General features: G+C 48.3%; 1 protein-coding gene across 7 annotated transcripts; it reads left to right on the plus strand.

Moving 5' to 3' along the window:
* The first annotated feature begins 898 nt into the window (after window positions 1-898).
* ZNF384 (zinc finger protein 384) lies at window positions 899-20,859 on the plus strand. Of its 7 annotated transcripts, XM_032348968.1 has the most exons (13): window positions 899-1,112; window positions 1,316-1,377; window positions 2,249-2,308; window positions 8,778-8,848; window positions 9,366-9,603; window positions 9,839-9,886; window positions 10,083-10,416; window positions 11,290-11,382; window positions 15,056-15,280; window positions 15,980-16,162; window positions 17,701-17,779; window positions 18,703-18,861; window positions 19,460-20,859. In XM_032348968.1, the coding sequence occupies exons 4-13, from the start codon at window positions 8,783-8,785 to the stop codon at window positions 19,889-19,891; spliced, it is 1,857 nt and encodes a 618-aa protein (XP_032204859.1). In that variant the 5' UTR covers window positions 899-1,112; window positions 1,316-1,377; window positions 2,249-2,308; window positions 8,778-8,782; the 3' UTR covers window positions 19,892-20,859. The 7 variants fall into 7 exon arrangements, with proteins under 7 accessions (XP_032204859.1, XP_032204860.1, XP_032204857.1 ...); XM_032348969.1 differs by lacking the exon at window positions 1,316-1,377; XM_032348966.1 differs by lacking the exon at window positions 899-1,112 and having other exon boundaries at window positions 1,121-1,377.
* Window positions 20,860-20,924: the final 65 nt, after the last annotated feature.

The following is a 20,924-nucleotide window of genomic DNA, read 5'->3' on the forward strand; positions in this document are numbered from 1 at the left end:
ACCATGTACGAGACCGTTTCTTACAATGTTGCTGAAGAGTCAGATATATGAAATAGTTAAAAGAGCAACAAAAGGTACGGACTAAATGCTGTGGAAATTCAGAGAACAGAACCGTTATGCATTCGAGCAATCCTGTAAGGCTTCCTCAAAGAGTTCATGCCGTGTTCATTTCTGCGACAAACGTTTACTGACCACTCACTAAATGCCAGGCTCTGAGGATATGGCAGCGAACGAATCAAAGCCCTTGCCCTCATGAAGCCGGTATTCCAGCAGGAAGAGGTGGACAGCAAACAATACAGTATGGGGGGGGGGGGGGGGATGAGTGCTCTATTTAAAAGTAGAGCAGGGTGAGGAAATAGAGATGTGGATAGGGCAACAAGAACACAGAGACCCTAAGCCAAGAATACAGAGGTGTGGTCGGGAGAGGTTATCAGTTACTTTGGGGGCCTAAGCAGGGACCTCAGAAAACGACTGACACATCCTCATCCTTTCCCACAATTCAAAGCATTGAGACAGTCTTGGGAGTATAGCAAAAAATAATGGTAACCTCCTCTATCAGTCTTGCGCGTTGAAGGAAGGAAAACGAATCCATAGTCTTTTAGAAATCCCTACCTTCCCCCGCCCCCCACTCCCGCCCCGTACCTGATGTATAATTCATAAACCTGTCGGTTTTCACCCTCCCACTTCCCCAGAAGTCCCCTCCGGAAGCCCGGGACCGTAATTCTGAAGGTTCGGCTTCTGCCTTCAGCGGAACCCGCCTTCGCTTCCGTTGTGGCGTCACATCCACAAAGGGCTCTAGCGCGTCCCTGGGCGGAAGCCACTTCCGCCCCTACTTGTCGTAACTTCTGCCCGGAGTATTCCGGAGCGTTGCCAGCGCCGGAAATGCTCTGCCGCTCCCGGAAGTGACTCGACCTTTGCATTCCCCCCCCTTTCCCCATTACCGCCCCCCCTGCATTGCCATTTCCCTCCCTCCCCCCCTTTTCGTTTCCGGCGCTCCCGCCTTCTCTCCGCCGCAGCTCTACTCCGAGTCTGTCGGGGGGAGGGAGGGAGGGAGGGAGGGGGCGTGGAGGAATCGGGGTTCTCGGGAGCACGAGCTGCAGCACCACTTCCGGGTGAGTGTTAGGGGAGGGAGGGAGGCAGGGGGCCACCCACTGCCTCGCGCCCCCGCCCTGCGGGTGTCTCGCGCGCATTCCGTGCGTGTGTGTGGGTCTGTCTCGCGCCGAAAGTGCGTGCCCGCGCGCTCCGCCTCGCGCTCTCCCCCCTCCCCTCGCCCCCTGCTGGTCCTCCCGCCCCACTCGGCTCCCTCCTTTCCCAGCAAACGCCGCCCCTCCCGCGCTCTGGCTCAGGCTCTGGCACCGCCGCAGCCGTCGCCGCCGGGTGAGTCTCGCGCCGCTGCAGCCGGCGCGCGCCAAGCTCTCTGCTCCTCCCCCCTCCCCTTTTCCTTGGGGGGGCGTGGAAGGGGGGGTCCACGGTGTGACTGTATGTGTGTCCGTCCCGGAACCGGAAGTGGTTGTGGAGGAGCGGGCGATGGGGAGGAATGGGGGGGCTTAGGGGGCGGGTGTCTGTCTGGTGGGTGGCAGAGTTCAGCTCCCTGGAGGGGAAGGAGGGACGTCCCAAAGAAGGGTCTTTGAGGAAGGGGTGGGGGGCGACACCAGGAGAAGGCTCCCAGGGGCTGTCTCAGGGGAGCGAAGGTTTTTTGGGGACAGCTGAGGTGTCCAATAGATAGACCCCCGTGCAGGCTGAGGGAGGTACTTCTTGGCGCAAGGCCTTGGGTAGGCAGGGGCGAAGTCCTCGAAGAAGTGGAGGGGAGGCCAGAGGAAGTGGCTGGGCCTGAACTGGCACTGTGCCTGACACAAGGGCTTGTGCATCCCCCTAGTCTTCAGTTTTGTCTTCTGAGCCAATCCTCTGGGGGCAGGGGCCCATCTCTGTCTCTGACTCCTCTGTTTTATGACCCCTGCTTACCTGTGGCCCTGGGGAACGAAGAAGAGCCAGTGTCTGAGCCCAGGAGTGGAACCCAAACACTGGTGATAGAGTTCATCTTAGTTCCTGGGAATTGAATTTATTTCTCTCCTATCTGCATAGTGGGTGGCACTACTCTCCTTATTATACCATTGCATCTTTGGATTTGGGGGGGTCTGTCTTCCTTCCAGACTGACTGCTGAGTGTCAAAGTATTCCTGAGGTTCTCTGCAGGTCCTCTGGTGGCTGTACCCTTACTGGCCCCAGTAACCCAGACAATTTGTTTACAGAAAGTTCAGGAGCCCTGGAAAGGAGAAGGAATAAGACGACAGGAGGAAGAGAGAGAGAGGGTAAGACAATTTTGGGTTAATGGCTTTTCTGGTTTGGGGGGAAAAGGGGTCATAATTAAATGGGCTTTTGGGGACAGTGTGACAGAATTCTTCTAGTAATAGCAATTGTGATACTTGTGTTTGATGTGAGAGAAAAATTATCTCTTGAAGATGCCCAGGAAATTTTTGTGTAAAAAGTTAGCACTTTACCCCATCACTTTCTGTTCCCACCAGTATTCAGAAATGATCTGTGAAATGCCTGAGTGAAATCACCAAGTAGGGCTGCATTATGTCCAAAGGAGAAATTTATTCTGCTTCAGGGACAAATGAGCCCCAGTCACCAGTATAGTCCTTGTGGTATAGCTTGTGAAATTGCTTTTCTGTATTTGGAACAAGCAGAGCTGAGTTTAGAGTGGGGTTCCTATTAATGTCACAGAGGGGTGCTTCAAGTGGACTTGTTGAGTGATTAGAATCTGTGACACAGGTTTATTTCAGTTTGGTGTGTCAAGGTTAAGTTTTCAGGGGAAAAAAAAAACCCTCGTTCGTGGATAGATAAAGTTGTATGGAGTGAACCTCAGAAGTTGGTGGAACAATTCAGAATACAAGGTTTGATAGTGGTAGAGTTTTAGTCTGAAATGACAGTGTGAGACCCAAAAGAATTTGAGTTCAGAGCTTATAATCCTAGCGATCTCTTCTGAGGACTAATTCCAGTCTGGTTTATAAAATTTATTCCCCATAGGTTTCTGGGCCATGTTGATAATTAAATATTAAGTGCATATTTCCTCTTCAACTGCCCCACCCCCCTTTTTCCCTGCCCACTTTTTTTTTCCCCCTTATATTTCCCAGATCATCATTTGTAGTGAAATAGACAGGACAGGCTGTGCTCTTCTTCCCAGAGTACTGAGTACCATGGTCCAGCGGTACCCAGGGTAGATGTTGCTGGCTCGGATTGCCAACTTTGTGGTCATAGTGGTCTTCTTGGTGTGTTTGGGCATGGTGTGATGGTCTTTCCCAGGAGAATTGGGATAAACCTGTTCTGGGTTATTTTGTACTTGGAAGAATTCACAGATGGAGGAAGGCCCCAAATTCTATCAAGATGGCCCTTGCTGAGTGCCCTTAGAACCTGAGGAAAAAGATTTTGTTTCCTTACTGAGAAAAAAATAGCTCTCTGTGTTTCTTCATTTCAAGTTCTTTAGCTAATATTACAGCATTTCTGCAATTGTGCATCTTGGAGCAGTTTTTCTCCATAGATCGTCTGAGGTCCCTGGGTTCAAGTTCTTTCTGTAGGTGAGTTGAGTTGATTGTTCTTTGCATCTCTATTGTTAGTGCTTCTAGTTGATGATTACTGAGCTGGAGGCTATAGACCTGATACTCTTGGGTAGTGCCTTTGTAATTATGTGGTCTTTATGTAATTGTCAGTAATTGTCACTAGTAGTCCTTGGCACATGGAAGTATTTCCCTAACTCTCTTCCTTTTGGGAGCACTTGAAGCATTTTATTTCTTTTTCTTTTTTGAGCTGCCTCCCATCACCATATGCCTTATGAATTTGTTTTAAGGGGTTTATTCTCCTCCATCCTCTACCCAAATAGAAACTTAGTAGAATAGTAAATTATTCAGAGTCAACCACTGATGTGGGACCTAGAATTAGATTCCAGAAGTCTTGATTTCTAGGTTCATTTTCCAGCTACTACACTTGGTTGCCGCAGAGTCTTCTGTGATTTTCTCAAGACTTGTTGTATTAAGGGAATATTGCTTTCCTGAAGAAAAATAGGGGCTTATTTGAAAAGCAAGCAGCAATTTTTTTAAAACATAGTAAGTGCGGGGAAAAAGACTATGGCCTTTTGCCATGTCTACCAAAACCACATGCTGCAGGTGGCGGCATCTTTGTTCCTGGATGGCTGGTCATGCTGGGGAAGGACGGACTGACGGACAAAGCCCTGGTGTAAGAGTTTAGGTCTTACTAAATGTTTTGTGGGTGTTAATTAATAATTGTCTTTTTTCTTCACCTCCTCAGTACTTCGAAGATTTCTTTTGAGATTGGAAAAGAAATGCATAGTTCCTTGACCCTCTTGAAAGAAAAATACTGTTCAACTTAACTATAGTAAACCTTCGTTTTTATTAACAGAATGCTTGGGGTATGCTGCAGTAGTAAAGTTGAAATTAGAACCCAGATTTTTAATCTGTCAACATTCTTTCTACTTACTGTTTTTCTTTCTTTCCTGCTCTTTGGGTCTGTAACAAAAGCCTTCTACTTCCTTCCCAATCTAGGATAAATCAGTTCTTTTTATTATCGTTGATATATTGGCATAACCATCTGAACTGGCACTCTGTGGAGATGGGGTTTCCCCATAATATCATTGGGCTTCTCCAGGTTTTAAGACTGTTGGTATATGCCTGCTTGAATGTTGGGATGGTTTGGGAAGGAGAATTGTTCCATGAAACATAGAAAGTTAAGAGGTTAATGGACAGTAAAAAGGTCTCGAGTGATCTGGCACCAGGAGCACCCTGTTACACAACTGCAGGGGGGCACCATTTACATTATATTCTGGCAAGAGCCTTCCTTCTTCTTCTTCTTCTTTTTTTTTTAAGATTTGATTTATTTGACAGATCACAAGTAGGCAGAGAGGCAGGCAGAGAGAGAGGGAGAAGCAGGCTTCCCACTGAGCAGAGAGCCCGATGTGGGGCTTGATCCCAGGGCCATGGGATCATGACCAAGCCAAAGGCAGAGGCTTTAACCCACTGAACCACCCAGGCGCCCCAAGAGCCTTCTTCTTGGCTCTCCATTTGATCTCCTTTCAGGGATACAGGGATAGAAGTCAGCCTTTCAGAACAGTAGTGTAGCATAGAGGTGTCATTTTGCAGGCAAACATTGCTCCTAGTTGGGTGAGCAGAACCCTCCGTGTACCCCTTTCTTTGGGGCAGACATATTCATCGGCAGCCCATGAGTCACATTTATCATTGTGTCCGGGGACCAGCTGTGGTTCCTGTCTCCCACTTTGTTCTGTTAAGATCCAAAGCAGAGTGATAGCCTAGGTATCCAGGGAAGTGGAGAGGGCTTTTATTCAGGTTCATCCCTTTGATGGTCTGGTTTTTTACTCAGATTCTGTCATTCTAAAATCAATGACCTTGGTGGCCAAGTGAGGTCTCCCAGGTTGTGGACAGAGAACATCCTCTTTAACTGCATTTTTAGCTGTTACCAAAATTTCATATTTGGAAACATTTATGGAGAACTCTCTCAAAAATGTATAGTCCCTTCCTGGAAATGTAAATTTTAATTGGTGCATCAAATCACAGTGTCAGAGAGTATGTACTTCAGTTGTAGGATTTCGGTCTCTTCTAGATCCCCCATTCTTAACTTGCCCTTTGGTATCTGCATTCAGATCCCCGCCCTAATATTTACTGTTTGACTCTGTGACTCCACTTTCCTCGTTTGAAACATGGGGATCCCACTGCCTACTGCAACGAGTTGCTGTGGGGATTAAATGATGCATTCGTTGTGAAGTACTTGGAAGGACTTAGAACAGTTCCTGAACACAATGAGCACTTAGTAGATGTTCATTGTGATGGTAGTGGTGACATGGTCCTGTCTGCCACATCACTTTGGTTTTTTTGTTTTGTTTTTTAAAGATTTTATTTGATTACTTGACAGAGAGAGATTACAAGTAGGCAGAGAGGCAGGCAGAGAGAGGAGGAAGCAGGCTCCCTGCTCAGCAGAGAGCCTGATGTGGGGCTCCATCCCAGGACCCTGAGATCGTGACCTGAGCTGAAGGGAGAGGCCCAACCCACTGAGCCACCCAGCCACCCCCTGCCACATCACTTTGTGTGCCCCCTTGGTAAAGAACCCACAGGGGCTGTTTCTTTCATAAAGTGTTTCACCTGAGCCACTAGTAGGACAGTATGAATGGATCTAATCTTTACTGTCAGGGAGGGGCCTTATGCCTCAGAACCCTATTTAAAGATAGTCTTATTTTCAGGCTTTCAGTTCCTCCCTCCTAAATTTTCACATCCCTAATGTGTTTACTTCCTTCGGGGGAGATTATAAATTAGACCCTCCTTTCTTTACTGGCCAGTCTAATTCTCTACTTCATTGCCATCATATGCCACTACTCTTGTATGTGTCGTTTCTCTCAGCTAGAAGTTTAGACAGATGGGGTTGTGAGTTACGATTTAAGCCCCTAGTATTGTTTTCAAAATCTGTATGTATAGAGTCCACTGTCATTCAGTCCATTAAATGTGGACTTGCATACTGGGTGAGGAGTTCTGTGTTCGAGACCGTGGGAAGATCCAGGATGTGACCCCTGCTTCCCAAAGGGCTTGGCAGGATTGGATCGCTTTAAACTGATCTGATCATTTCTTGATTTCTGTTGCCTAAGAAGGATCCGAGGCCCCTTTGTAAAGTTAGTGCTGGAAGGAAAAGGTTGGCACCTGTGTTGGAGATTGTTCTGATGTATTTTTTTTAAAACCTTCTTTTTCTTTTAATTTTATTTATTTATTTGACAGAGAGCAATCACAAGTAGGCAGAGAGGCAGGCAGTGGGAGGGGAAGCAGGCTCCCTGCTGATCAGAGAGCCCGATGTGGGGCTCGATCCCAGGACCCTGAGATCACGACCTGAGCCAGAGGCAGAGAATTTAACCCACTGGGCCATCCAGGAACCCCTGTTCCTGGATATGTTTTATAAGTTGGGGGGCAGGACGTGCCTGTGGTTGATTCTGGGATCACTTAATACTGAGCCTTATTTGTGTAAAGTTGTATTCACAGATTTGGTGCAGTCCTCTCTTCTCCTCTGCTACTTTTTAGGAAAGAGTAGGCTGCAATTCAGTTCTGCTTCCCTTTATAGGTTTTGTGAAAATTGAGAATGCTGTTTAATAGAGCAGAAAAAGTGGTAAGATTTCTGGAGAAGGAACAGGGTTACATCTAGAGTGATGTCCCTTCTGTTTCTCCTTCTTTGTTACAGATTTCCCTAGTTTCCTTAATCTACCTCAAACCTAGGTTTCTATGCCCAACGTACCCTCTAGTACTTAGTGGTTCTGGTATCTGCCTCCAGCACATCCTCCAGCCACTCATGGCTGGAAGTCACAGGTCCTCTCCCTCCCACCCCCAAACCCGACCTGAATCTTCGTTGCTTCTGGTTCAGACTAGCAGCATGATGTTAATGTTTTATTTCCAGCTGTTGGTCATTTCCCCATTCCAGCAGTCTCATACTCCCTCTTCACCTACCTTCTGCTGGACTGGATCTTCCTGGGTCCAGGATTTGGGGAAGTTACTCTTGAATAATTGCCATTAACATACTACCTTGCTAGGAGAAGTGATCGGAATGGGGAAATGGTGGGATGCCTAGATTCTGTATCCATCTGTGACTTGCAACATGATTCTGAGGGATTGCTCTTTTTGCTTATTCCTTCCTCCCAAAGCTTTAAGCTCCTTTATCATCCACTTACAGAGAAGAACTTGAACTCTCAGAAGCATCGTGTTTGAGAATCACAAGGCAGGCGTCTAGTACTGTGTTATGTATTCTGGCCCACTGTGGTCCTTTTTCTGAATCCTGTAAGTAGAAATCTGGGGTGCTGCTGCTACTCCTAGTGCTCAAACCTTTTTTTTCTTTTCTTTTCCTTTTTTTTAAGATTTTATTTATTTATTTGACAGAGAGAGAGATCACAAGCAGGCAGAGAAGCAGGCAGAGAGAGAGGGAGGAGCAGTCTCCCTGTTGAGCTGAGAGCCAGATGCGGGGCTCGATCCCAGGACCCTGGGATCATGACCTGAGCCGAAGGCAGAGGCTTAACCTCTGTGCCACCCAGAAAGAGGGTTAACCTCTTTTAGAGTGGTAATTCCAGGTTTTCACTGCTCCATTCAGCATGTATGGTACCCAGTGCGGGGCTACAGAGACCTTGGTGGGATTGTTGGGACATGGTCCCCAGGTTTCATCTGGTACTGATTGGGATTCCTGCCAGTTTCACTCTTCAGTTCCCTCGGGCATTTTGTGTTCTGGCCTAGAACCTTTTCAAGCTGCACAGAACTACAAATGTGTCCGTTGGAAGTCTTAAGATGTTTTATTTCAAGGAAGGCGGATCTGTGAGATAAAGGAAAAGAGGAGCAGGAATAGGTACCCTGGCTGTTTCTAAGTTGGTCAGTGATTTACTTTATGTGACCATGGGTACATTCCTTCCCTGCTCATGACTTGAGTTTCTCTTTTTGTCACCAAAGGAAAGTACAGCCAGGTCTATTTCTTTGGCTTATGGGTGACATTCTGTGGGTAAGTGAGACGTGTATTAAGTTCTTTCACGGCCATCTGAGGTAGGATAGACTCTGTTCGATTTCATGCTGAGTGACTCTCCAGGATGAATATGGTAGATCCTGAGATCTTCACTGTAAATTTGCAGCCCTGTGGTCAGGTGCCAAAGAAGAGGCCAGGAATTCCTCAACTGCCTTTCTCCGTTACTACATTTCTTTGGGTTAGTCATGAGTGTGACGCAGTCTCTCTTTCTCTCTTCAGGTAGAATGGAAGAATCTCACTTCAATTCTAACCCGTACTTCTGGCCTTCTATCCCCACAGTCTCAGGACAGGTAGGTGGTGTTTGGTTCTTGCTCCTTCTCCTTTTTTTTTTTTTTTTAAGATTTTTATTTATTTATTTGACAGATAGAGAGAGATCGCAAGTAGGCAGAGAGGCAGGCAGAGAGAGAGGAGGAAGCAGGCTCCCTGCCGAGCACAGAGCCCAATGCGGGGCTCGATCCCAGAACCCTGGGATCATGACCCAAGCCGAAGGCAGAGGCTTTAACCCACTGAGCCACCCAGGCGCCCCTCTTGCTCCTTCTCTTTCGCCTTCTTTGTTCAACTCTGAGCATAGGTTCTATCATTGTGGAGACTAAAGCAAGATAAATCACGTGCTGTTTCACCAGGTCCCTCGCCACTAAGAATCACAGCATTTCTGTCCTGGCTTCTCTCTGGAAGCACAAAGATACTGTACTTCTTGCTCTCCCAGGAGGACAGATCATGCAAAGTGCTTAGGGAGCAGACCAAATCAGGCTCTTTAAGAGGCAGCCGCTTGCCTCCCTGCTCGCCTCCCCTTTCCTTTTGTTTTAGATTGAGAACACGATGTTCATCAACAAGATGAAGGATCAGCTGCTGCCAGAAAAGGGCTGTGGGCTGGCTCCACCCCACTACCCCACCCTGCTGACAGTGCCTGCCTCAGTGTCCCTGCCCTCAGGCATCAATATGGACACAGAGTCCAAGTCAGACCAGCTGACCCCACATAGCCAGGCATCCGTTACCCAGAATATCACCGTGGTCCCTGTGCCGTCTACAGGACTGATGACTGCTGGTGAGCCACTCTGCTCTTCTCCAATCTGAGGTGTTGATCTTTCATGATCAGTACCCCAGGCTGGAGGGCTCCAAGGACATGGGGAGTGGGATATGTGTTTGATTACTCAATCACATTTTTATTAAGTGCCTACTGTGTGCCTAGCAATGCGCTAGGCATTGTGGGGGATACAAAGAAGTAGAAGATGCGGTCCCTGCCTTTGAGGAGGTGACATTCTTTCCTTCTCTGAATCAAGGAGTCTCCTGTTCTCAGAGGTGGAGAAGAGAAGGGAGTCAATCAAGGGGTAAATCTCACTGTTACCGGGGGTGGGGTGGGGACAGGGGTTAGGAGACCATTATTTTTCTACAGGGTTTGGGGTTTCCTATATACTCCGGGCTGGGGGGTGGTGGTGAGGGGTTGGTTAGACAATGATCTGGGGGAAAGTAAATAGGATCAGGACTGGACAACATGACACCATCTCCTTTTTCTCCCAATCCTAGGTCCTGGTTTGGTAATCACGTCCCCCTCAGGCTCCCTTGTGACCACAGCCTCATCAGCTCAGACCTTCCCCATTTCGGCTCCCATGATTGTCTCAGCTCTTCCCCCTGGCTCACAAGCCCTGCAGGTGGTCCCTGACCTCTCCAAGAAGGTAGCATCAACCCTAACAGAGGAAGGAGGAGGAGGTGGTGGTGGAGGTGGCAGCGTGGCTCCTAAGCCCCCTCGGGGCCGGAAGAAGAAGCGGATGCTGGAATCAGGGCTGCCTGAGATGAATGACCCTTATGTCCTCTCCCCCGAGGATGATGACGACCATCAGAAAGACGGCAAGACCTATAGGTAAGGATCAGAGCCAGGGCAGCAAGGGGGTGAGGATCCCTGTCTCAGCTTACCTACCCCCTTCGTGTCTTGCCCCTAATCGGGCTCCACGCGGACAGCTTTCCACCTCAGATCCACTTGCATGTCAGGTGTTCTCTTGTGGGGCAGGAACGTAGAGCTTCCAACTAGCACTTCTGTAGTGACTCTTCCCCAGGACGCAGACCCACTATACGCCTTCCTTTTTGGGGTTGTCAGCATTGACTAATTTTTGAATGACCTAACGGAGTTTCTTCCTTATGATAAGGCTTTAGACTGGGTTTCAGACTCCGTCTCCAGCTCCTTTGTGCTTTCTACACTTTCCATTCCTGTTTTCTAAGAAACTGTTCTGATAAGCCCCTAACCTTAACCTGCGTGCCATCCGCTGGTTCTTGGGCCATATCTGAGCTCTGAGACTGCCTGACCCTGCATGGTTGGGATGATGGGAGGGATCTGTATAAAAAGATGGGAGGAACAGGATATCGCCCTTCTCTCCCGCCACCCCCCATCCCAGACTATATGCTTATAAAATGCCTGTTTGCTCACTTTCTAATTCATGAAAGTCATTTGGATTCTCTACTTCCTTTAAGTTGTCCATTGCCAAATAGTCTTATATTTGCATGTGGCGATATACAAAAAGAATTTCAGAAGGAAACTCCCTGCCCCTTGAAAGTTGGATGTCTTTTAATCCCCTTGAAAACTGTCAGGGGCCCTAGTGGGTTTGGGAAGTCTGGTCCCAGGTTACAGAGTGGGATAACCACTGTCACAGCTTTGATGCAGACAGGGGCAGATGTGCATGGCTGGGAGACTGGGTCTGTCCTTAGTGTACCGAGATGGGCAATGTTGTTCCCATTTTAGGAGCGAAGGGAACTGCGGCACAGGAAATGGACAGAGCCTTGGGCTCATGGATTCAGTTCCCGGCTCCACCACGAACTTGCTGTGTGACCCTGGGCAAGTCCTTTTCCCCTCTCTGGGCCTCAGTTTCCTCATCTGTAAAATGGGGAGAGTTCTGTTTATGCCTCCCATTTGTTGGGAGTATATGTCATCTAAGATTTGAAATGTTGGGAACTTCAAAAGAAAGAAGCAATAGTTGTCATTTAGCATTTATTTGTGTTTGTGTTGTACGCTTCTACCGTGGAGAGTAGCCATGACTGCAGAGTGTTTAAATTCCTCTTTTAAGTGAAAGTGAGGGAAGTGTTGCTATGCAGAAAGTACTGAGCACTGCAGAATTCCAGCTCCTAATCTGAAAGTTCACTGTAGCTTTATTATTACAGGTGTATCCCACTTTATATAATAAAAGTGTTCCTGGAAATGTTTACATCATATCATTTTATAAAGGTACCGACAAGTTTGATTCATTTAAAAGCATCTTTTATATATCATTTCATATACTGGAAGTCCCTTTTATTTTGTAGAAATCTGGATTTTTATGTATTTGCTCAAAGTGAGGTCATTGTGACATGGAGATACACCTCTAGAAAATTGTGTTGTTGTGAGAATAATGGGCTAGGTCTCTGACCCTTTGGAGCTTTGCACATGGATTAGGATCCCCTCATTCTGCCAGAGGTTTCTTTTTGTTTTTGTTTTTGCTTTTGCTTGTTTATTTTTTGGGCCCTCATTAAAGCTAACTCTGGACTTCCCAAACTATGGGAAGGAATGTGAATATACAATTGGAAGGAAGCCGTGGTAGCATTTTCTACACCCTCAGTGTTTTTGAAATTCTTGACTGGCCCCACACCCAGGTGACTAAGGAGAACTCTGAAATCAAGGGCGCCTAATTATATTCTAGGTAAATGGAATTTCTTCAGAAACTCAGAACTCTGGAGTTCCCAAGGAGTCTTTTTAATCTCACGCACACACACATACACAATCCCTGTCTCCGTGCATGTGTGGGTCAACCACATCCATTCCTGTGGTCAGTGTCATTTGACTGGGTATTGTTGGACTTTGGTTCTGTTAGTCTGGACAAGTCACCTTCTTTCTAGCTCTTGGTTCCCATCTTGTAAAATGGGAAGAGCAGTCATGGCCCCCATTTATCATGTGGAAATGTTTTGAGTATCTGAAATTTGTTTTAAATATCTTAGGGGGAAAATTGGGGTGATTTGAAGTTATTACTGTCATTGTCAGGGTCATTGTATTACGTGCCCCCAAAGGGGCCCAATTCTTGTGTTAGATGTGACTGGTGCCCCCTGGCCTAGTGAAATGGGGTGGTGGCTTTGCTGTTTCCTGCTGACTCCCCACTGCTACAGAGCTCCTAAATCAGATTGCTTTCCAACCTCCAACACCTTGCATTAAAGGACTTACGCTCTTTTATCTGGCTTCATAGGATTTCAGAGTTAGAAATATGTTAATGGTCACCTACACCACCCTCGGCCCTGTAGTTTTAGTCTTCTGAGCATTCCTGACAGATGATATAGTCTGCCTGTCCTTGAGTACTTCTAGTGTGAGGCATCTCAGAATAGGTTAGAATCATAGCTTTGTGTAGTGAATAACTGTTTGCCCTTTGGCAAATTACTTAACCTGAGCCTTCTCGTTCTGTTCTGTAAAACAGGGATAATACTTGCCAGGTTGTTGTGAGGAGTGGAAACAATGTGCCTCAAGTGCCTGTAACTGGTACCAGGGCCCTGGTAATATCAGGCACAACAAATGGCAACTATTATTATCATTATTATGATTGTCATTTGAGACTCCTTATTTTGTTGCCAGTCCATTGTCCATGGATTTAAGTTTCGTAGATTCCTCTCTAGTTGAAAACTTGGATAAAAAGGGTTATTTTCTCTCTTGTAGTTAATTTCATACTAAGGGTTTAGCTGTGTATTCAACACTCACACACAAACTATGAGCTTTTGTTTGAGTTAAAAATGAATGTGTGGTTCCACCTGTCCTAGAAATTGTAGCAACCAAGGAAAATTATGTTGTAACGTTAGTACCTCCCCCCACCCCCAAGTGACAAGGTGTCCAGTTTCCAACCTCAGTGGAACGCATAGTGGTATGAGGTCATCCATCAGCACTGGTACTGTTAACATTAGCACAGTTTTATTATTCAAGAACACTCTTGGCTTACCATTGACTGGCCCAGGGGTTTGCTGGCCCTACTAGGGGCAGCTGTTTATCTCTCCATTTTACAGACCAGAAAATTGAGGTCTAGATTGATAAGCAAGCCTGTAACTGAACCCTGATTAGAGCCCAAGTGTCCAGGCTTCCATTGGCTGTGTCCTTGGGCCTGTACTAGCTATAAACAGAACCTCTGCGCCTCCCATATAATATTTGGCCATGCCAGACAGCAGCCAGGGATTGGCAAACTGGGAGTCCGATTTCCTTCAGAGTTTTCAGGTGCCTGGAGAAACAGAAATTGACCTTAATGATTGTAATTTTAGTAGAAACATGAATCATAATTAGTAGAAACAATAATAATACCCCCAAATAATGTCACATTTTTTCCTTTGAGGAGCGCAGAGTTCTTTTTAGTCTTGATCTTATTTATTCTCTAAAAATTCTCCTGGGATCAGAAGAAAGCAGAAGTCCTCTCCCCACACCATCCTGAGGCCAGATGATAGAAAGAAGTTGGGGAGAAACCAGAGCAGAGGGGACTTTTTCCCCACTTGCTTGGCTTCCAGGTGCTTCCCTCTCTACCAGCTCGTGCTGTGCACTGCAGGGTTTTGAGGAATGAGAGCATTCCAGCTCACAGATAACTCCTATTCGATAAAGTCTGAGCGGGTGTGGCTTATCTTGCTCAGAGGCTCCTTATTTGATACGGTTGGGCAACATCAGAACAGGAAGGATTACCCACTCAGGTGATGGGTGAAAGTGTATCAGTTATTCGCTCATGTCTGCCCAGAGTGCTGGCTCCGGCTCCATGTGCTAGGGAAGAGGAAAGGGTTAGCATGGAAGCTCAGTGTTTCACAGATCTTTTCCTCCTAAATATTTGAGGGGGAGACAGCTCACTCCTTGGCTCTTTGCAAAAGTGGTTCTCACTTGATTGCCCAGGGGCTCAGGGGTGGAGGTGGCTGGTAGAACACCGGATCCAAGGTGGGGGCTAGACGTAGATGGTTTGGAAAAGCCCCTCTAGATAATTCCGATCCCTCTCTACTCCCATCCTTCTAGGAGTCACTGGCTGAAAGGAAGTAGGAGAGAATCTGAGAGAAGGCAATTATGTGAGGAGACAGGAGAGAAGTCCTTCTGGGGAGTATAGTCAGTTTGTCCTCATCAGCCCCTACTTGAGAAGGGATGAACTTTGTGCACAAGAAGTTGGGGCAGGGAGCCCTTTCAAAGTCCAAAATCAAGTTATAGGCAGAAGGAAAACAAGTTAGTCGATACCCCTGGCCCAATGAAATCCACATTCGCCTAGAGCCAATAATAAGGTTTACCTGTCTTTTCTGGTTGAATTTTTGTTTCTCTACATACTTAGGGAGTCAGATCATTTGAATATTTAAGGAATATTTGTATTGCGTGGGTCTGTATTAAAAGCATAGACTGCCAAGATAAGTAGAGCAGATCCTCCTCTCAGGGGCCTTTGAGCGCAGTTGCGGTAAAAGAGCAGATAGGCTGGCTTCTGTGGAAGTGGAGGGAGGGTGCAGCGCGCTGCCGGTGGGACAGTTCTAACCACTGCCCTCGCTTGGCCCAGGTGCCGGATGTGCTCACTGACATTCTACTCAAAGTCGGAGATGCAGATCCACTCCAAGTCACACACCGAGACCAAGCCCCACAAGTGCCCGCACTGCTCCAAGACTTTCGCCAACAGCTCCTACCTGGCCCAGCACATCCGTATACACTCAGGGGCCAAGCCCTACAGTTGTAACTTCTGTGAGAAATCCTTCCGCCAGCTCTCCCACCTCCAGCAGCACACCCGGTAAGGCTGCTCTTGGTTTTGCCCTGCCGCCTGGCTGTGAACCCCTGCCCCTGAGGCCGCGTTGTCGAGCCTACTCTTCTGTCCTCACAGTTTCTTTTCCCTTTCAACTTGGCCCTTCGGGAGCCTCCGTTTGCTCTCGTTACTGTCTCTGAAAAATAAACTCTGTATTTTAGCAGTTTGTGTGGGCCTGGGCAATGGTGGTCTCCAGTCCCCAAGTCTGGAACAGTCTTTGTGGTTTCTCTCTGTGTCTGTGTTTGGAAATCTTCTGCAGAGCAGGCCCTGCTTATGCTATATGCTTCAGTTCAGAGCCAAGGTGTGCATTCAACTTCAGGTCCATGGGGAGCAGGCGCTATTGGTCTTTGTTCAAATTACTATTTGGAAGCAGGGTATCTGTGGTGAGTGTATAACCTTAGAACGAAGCAGAGGGTTGACAAGCCTGAAACCGTTAAGGTGACCAGGAGCCAGGGGTCGCAGCTCTTCATCATCTCACTGCCATTCTAGCCACCGACGTAAGATCAGCAGCAACCTAGCTCTGGGTGTCCTCGTCATTAGCCTCTCCAGGCCGGAGTGTGTTTGGGAGGAGGGAGGAGGGGGTGCTCTCATCCGTCAAGCAACATCATTTCACCCAGCAGAGAGCTGAGCCCATGGTGTCGAACTGCTTCCTCCTCCCCCCTTCCCTCCTCTCCTCTCCTCCGGCAGGATCCACTCCAAGATGCATACGGAGACCATCAAGCCCCACAAGTGCCCGCACTGCTCCAAGACCTTCGCCAACACCTCCTACCTGGCCCAGCACCTCCGAATCCACTCGGGGGCCAAGCCCTACAACTGTTCCTACTGCCAGAAGGCCTTCCGCCAGCTCTCCCACCTCCAGCAGCACACACGGTAAGGGAGAGTGGCGGGCTACTGCCCCCGCCCCGCTGGCATGCCCTCCCCACCCCCCGCCCCGGACACACACAACAACCCGCATGCGGGGGGCGGGGGAGAGACCTGGCTGGAGGAGAATACGACCGGCGTCTGGGAGAAGAAGAAGCCACAACCCTGGAGGCACAAGCGGACGCTCAGAACCTTTCTGGGGCACAAGCAGCGTGGGGAAGATGCAGTGACTGTGACATTCCCTGACCCATGGGAGAAAGAGACTCATCCGGGGTAGAGACAGCTTCTGCCTTCATTTCTCTTGCTCCAAACACCAATACGCACATCTTGCAAGATTTTCTCGTTGGTGCCAAAGCAAGGGCATGTGATTGGAGAAGACCATACCACTAGCCCTTAGGGCACCAATTATGAACGGGAGACATAATCGGACTTTAGCTGGATACAAGCCTCGTGAGCCCTACAGCAACCAGCAAGTTTCCAAGGATGCCAGGAATAGAGAACAAAACAAAACCTGTCCGAAACGGAGGCACAGAGAACTGGCAAACAAAATGAAAAAGCTCCTACTTCATAAGGATGCCCACTGTTTGTCCCATGAATCTGGAGTAATTTGGAGGAAGTGAACCTGCCAGCCGGGAGAGTTGATGATGCTCTTTAGGCGGATCTCAAGTTGAAATGGAGTCCAGAGTTCCTGGTCAGGAGTCCTCTCACCTGGCTGCTTCCGGATGCAGTGACACACACACACACACACACACACACACCCCGCCAAGTGCTCGGACATCTGGCATTGTGAAGAGGAGGAGTCGGGCTTTCCTCACAAAGAAACCTGTCCTGCTACGTTTCCAAGATTTTATTCAGAGGTCCAGAAAAGCACGTGGTTACAAAGCTGGCTCTGAAGTCCCTGATGAGGAGCAGGTGTCCACAGACCCTCAAGTCCTTGGCTCATCTCAGTGGAGGGGCCAGTAATGTTTGGGAAAGCGGTCACATTGGTACTAAACTAGGCATTTCCTGCCCTTAGGGGGCCAGACTGGGAAAAGCCCCAAGGAGTTGCCATGTGTATTAATATCACTGCTACTCTCCATAATTAGCATATCTCTCTGCTTTTCTTTGATACCAAAGCTTTTTCTGGGAGCGGTGTTCAAGGCTGAGGGAATAGGTTTTGGTTGTATGGTGGGGGCCGAGGAAGAAGTGTTCTATGTCTTTTTCCGTACCAGTGTGTTTACCTTATGTTTCTGAACATTCATCAGGGACAGCTACTATAGGAGCTGACCTATATGCCAAATTACGGACTGCCTGTCTCTTGGCTGCCAAGCCACCGGTCCCTCCTCCCCCAGCAGAGGAGCTTGAGCTGAGTGATGGAGGCAGTGAGCAGAGATCAGGCACGGTGGCAGGATCAGTGTGAGAGAGGAGCTGAGGCTGGGACCTCCCGGAAACCCAGCCTGTACTCCCAGAGGAGGACAGGAGTGGCCTTGAGGAGGTCGGTTAAGGAACCAATCCCTGAGTGGCCTTGCTGACATGCTTTTCCTGTCTCCTTTTCTCATCCCATGCAGAATCCACACCGGTGACAGACCATACAAATGTGCACATCCGGGCTGTGAGAAAGCCTTCACACAGCTGTCCAATCTGCAGGTAAATGTTCCACCCTCCACACAGGGTCTTGCGTCTAAGACTTGGGTCACGGCGCCATTTGAGTAGTGCAGTGGTTCTCAAACGTTTTCAGGACCCCTTTACGCTCTTAATAATTGTTGGGAAACCCGAAGAGCTTTTGTCGATGTCTACACAGAGAATGTGAAACTGAAAAACTTGAAAAAATATTTAGTAATTCATTTAAAAATAACAAACCCATTGCAGGTTAACATATATAACATCTTTTCAGACATGTACACCCCAAAAAATATTTTTGAGAGTGTGTGTGTGTGCATAAGCGGAGTCGGGGAGGGGCAGAGAGAGAATCCTAATCCTAATCCACATTGAGCGTTGAGCCCAAAGTGGGGTCAGTCTCACGACCCTAAGATCATGACCTGAGCCCAAATTAAGAATCGGATGCTTGACTGACTGCACCACTCTGGCGACCTGGCTGCACGTTTTGAATGTTTAGCCTACCAGAAGCTGGCTAGATGCTCCTGCCTGCCATGCTCAGTCTTTGCTCCGTTAAACATCACAAAATCTCTGTACAGTCATGAGAGAAGGAGAATGAAAAGGCAAACGTGGTCTTACCATTATTTTGAAAAGTGTTTTGACTTTGGAGGCTCTGTAGAGAAGTCTTGGTATTCCCTGGCATCACCCCCATGCTTTGGCTTGGGAACCAATGGGCCAGTGGGGCCAGCATAGCGTCCTTCCTACTTTTCAGGATCCTGGAATATGCCGCAGGAGCTACAGCTCTTCCCTTAGCCTATAACTCCTCAAGTTTTATTGAAAGCAGTTCCTACTACCTTCAGATGGAGAGAGAAGCTGGCAGGCTGACACCCAGCTCAGTGCTCTGGCATTAAGGGTCAAAGAGGCAGGAAGGATGAGTCTGATGCCCTTATCCTGATTTTTCCTCATTTTCCCAGTCCCACAGACGGCAGCACAACAAAGATAAACCCTTCAAGTGCCACAATTGTCATCGGGCGTACACGGACGCAGCCTCCCTCGAGGTGCACCTGTCTACGCACACGGTGAAACACGCCAAGGTGTACACCTGCACTATCTGTAGTCGGGCATACACGTCGGTGAGTGCTCATGCTCGTGCTCGCCCTTCGTTTCCCCACAGGCCAGGAGGACCCCAGTCCGCCCTACCCCATTTTCCTGGAGGGAGAGGTGCTGCCTTGACTATACGGAATCTCCCTAGCACCAGATAACCAAAATCAATAAAGAGAGGAGAAATTAAATAGATCTGTAGCTAAGGAATTTTGGGGGTGTCCGATTCCTTAAGCCTGTAGAGGAAGATTGCTAAGCAATGATTCTTAATTTTACTTAAACGTAAGGCAAAATAACTTGCAATTTGGGGAGAAAGATTTCAGTTAGATGTTTTCCATTAGACTCCAGGAAAAGGTGGCAAAGTCCTTCCATTCAAAGATCTTTGGGGAAATGACCACTTTTCCCAAGGCAGGTTGAATGCCTACTGTGACAGTGAAGGTTTCCCCTCTCCTTCCTGCCCAAGAGTGAGCACTGGCAGAGGCTCCTGGGGAGAACTTGCCTACAGCTCCAGAATGTCTCTGTTGAATTATGGCTCTATTTATAAAGTAAAATAAGAGCCCAGGATGCTGGTTATAAGTAACCTCTTTCCTTCTCTTTCATCCCTCAACTCTTTTTCACCATCTCCTTCAGGAAACGTACCTTATGAAACATATGCGGAAACACAACCCTCCTGATCTCCAGCAACAAGTGCAGGCGGCGGCAGCGGCAGCAGCAGTGGCCCAGGCCCAGGCCCAGGCCCAGGCTCAGGCCCAGGCCCAGGCCCAGGCCCAGGCCCAGGCTCAGGCCCAGGCCCAAGCCCAGGCCCAAGCCCAGGCCCAGGCTCAAGCCCAGGCCCAGGCCTCCCAGGCATCACAGCAGCAGCAGCAGCAGCAGCCACAGCCACCACACTTCCAATCCCCTGGGGCAGCCCCCCAGGGTGGGGGCGGCGGGGACAGCAACCCCAACCCTCCACCCCAGTGTTCCTTTGACCTGACCCCTTATAAGACGGCGGAGCATCATAAGGACATCTGCCTCACTGTCACCACCAGCACCATCCAGGTGGAGCACCTGGCCAGCTCGTAGAGACCTGTGCTGCCACCCACTGGGAAGAGGGGAAAGAAGTTCTGGTCCCTTCTTTCTCCAACTTCTCTTGGTGGGAAAAGTCTTCTTCCTTGACAGGCCTTGGCTCCATCTCCTTGGGCCTCGGGCACGGCCTTCCTACACAGGATACCATGCTTATTCTCAACTCCTCTTCAAAAGGAACATCAGCCCTCCTGATTGGCAAAGGAATAATTCGCTGGTAGTATAATCCAGCAACCTCCCCTTCTAAGCATAGCTTTTCAAAATTGGGGGTTGGTGCTCAAGGGAGGGATTTGCTATGACCTCATAGAAACTTTTCCAGTGTGGGCACTTACCCTCTCGTTACCCTCATAATCCTCAAAGTTGGGGTTGGTGGAAGACTAGAGGCTGGTCCTCCCAGATCTCTGAGAGAAGGGAGCCGTAAAGGCAACCAGTCTCCCATTCTATTCTTGCCTGCAAAAGAACAGAGGTTTCTCACATGCCCCGATCCCCAGGAGCCGTCTTCCCCTCGTGGTCTCACTTCACTTCCTACCTAATGCTGGAAGAGGGAGATCTGGGTGGGGGTCAGACCCCCTTTATTTCTAAAGGGGCAAGGGCTGAGATGTGGTCCCCAAGGGGCCAGAGATCCCCAAAATGGTCAAGGGTGGCTTAGAAGTGTGGGTTATGGTTTTCCTTGGAGCCTCTCCCCTTCTCTGCCAGCCAAGACCCTATACTCAGTCTCCCAGTCCCAAAGCCAGAGGAGCTGTGGGAGCTTTGTGTTCTTTATAAAAGCCCAAAACAAGGGGTGTTGCAGAGAAGGGAGAGTTCAGGGCAAACACAAGGACTGGACTTAGCTCCCTAGGTGCCACGGTCAGTTGCCGGACACGGATTTATATATAAATATATATATAAATATATATATATATACCCACTCATCACGGCCATCTTTGTTGTAACCATTTCTGTGTTTATAAATGCATTATCTCTGAGAATTTTCATATTTGATGTTTATTTTTGTCCTTTTTGTTTTTCTCCACCCACCCTGTCTTCTGGCCAA

The sequence above is a fragment of the Mustela erminea genome, chromosome 6 (genome assembly GCF_009829155.1).
Source record: "Mustela erminea isolate mMusErm1 chromosome 6, mMusErm1.Pri, whole genome shotgun sequence".
Lineage (NCBI taxonomy): Eukaryota > Metazoa > Chordata > Mammalia > Carnivora > Mustelidae > Mustela > Mustela erminea.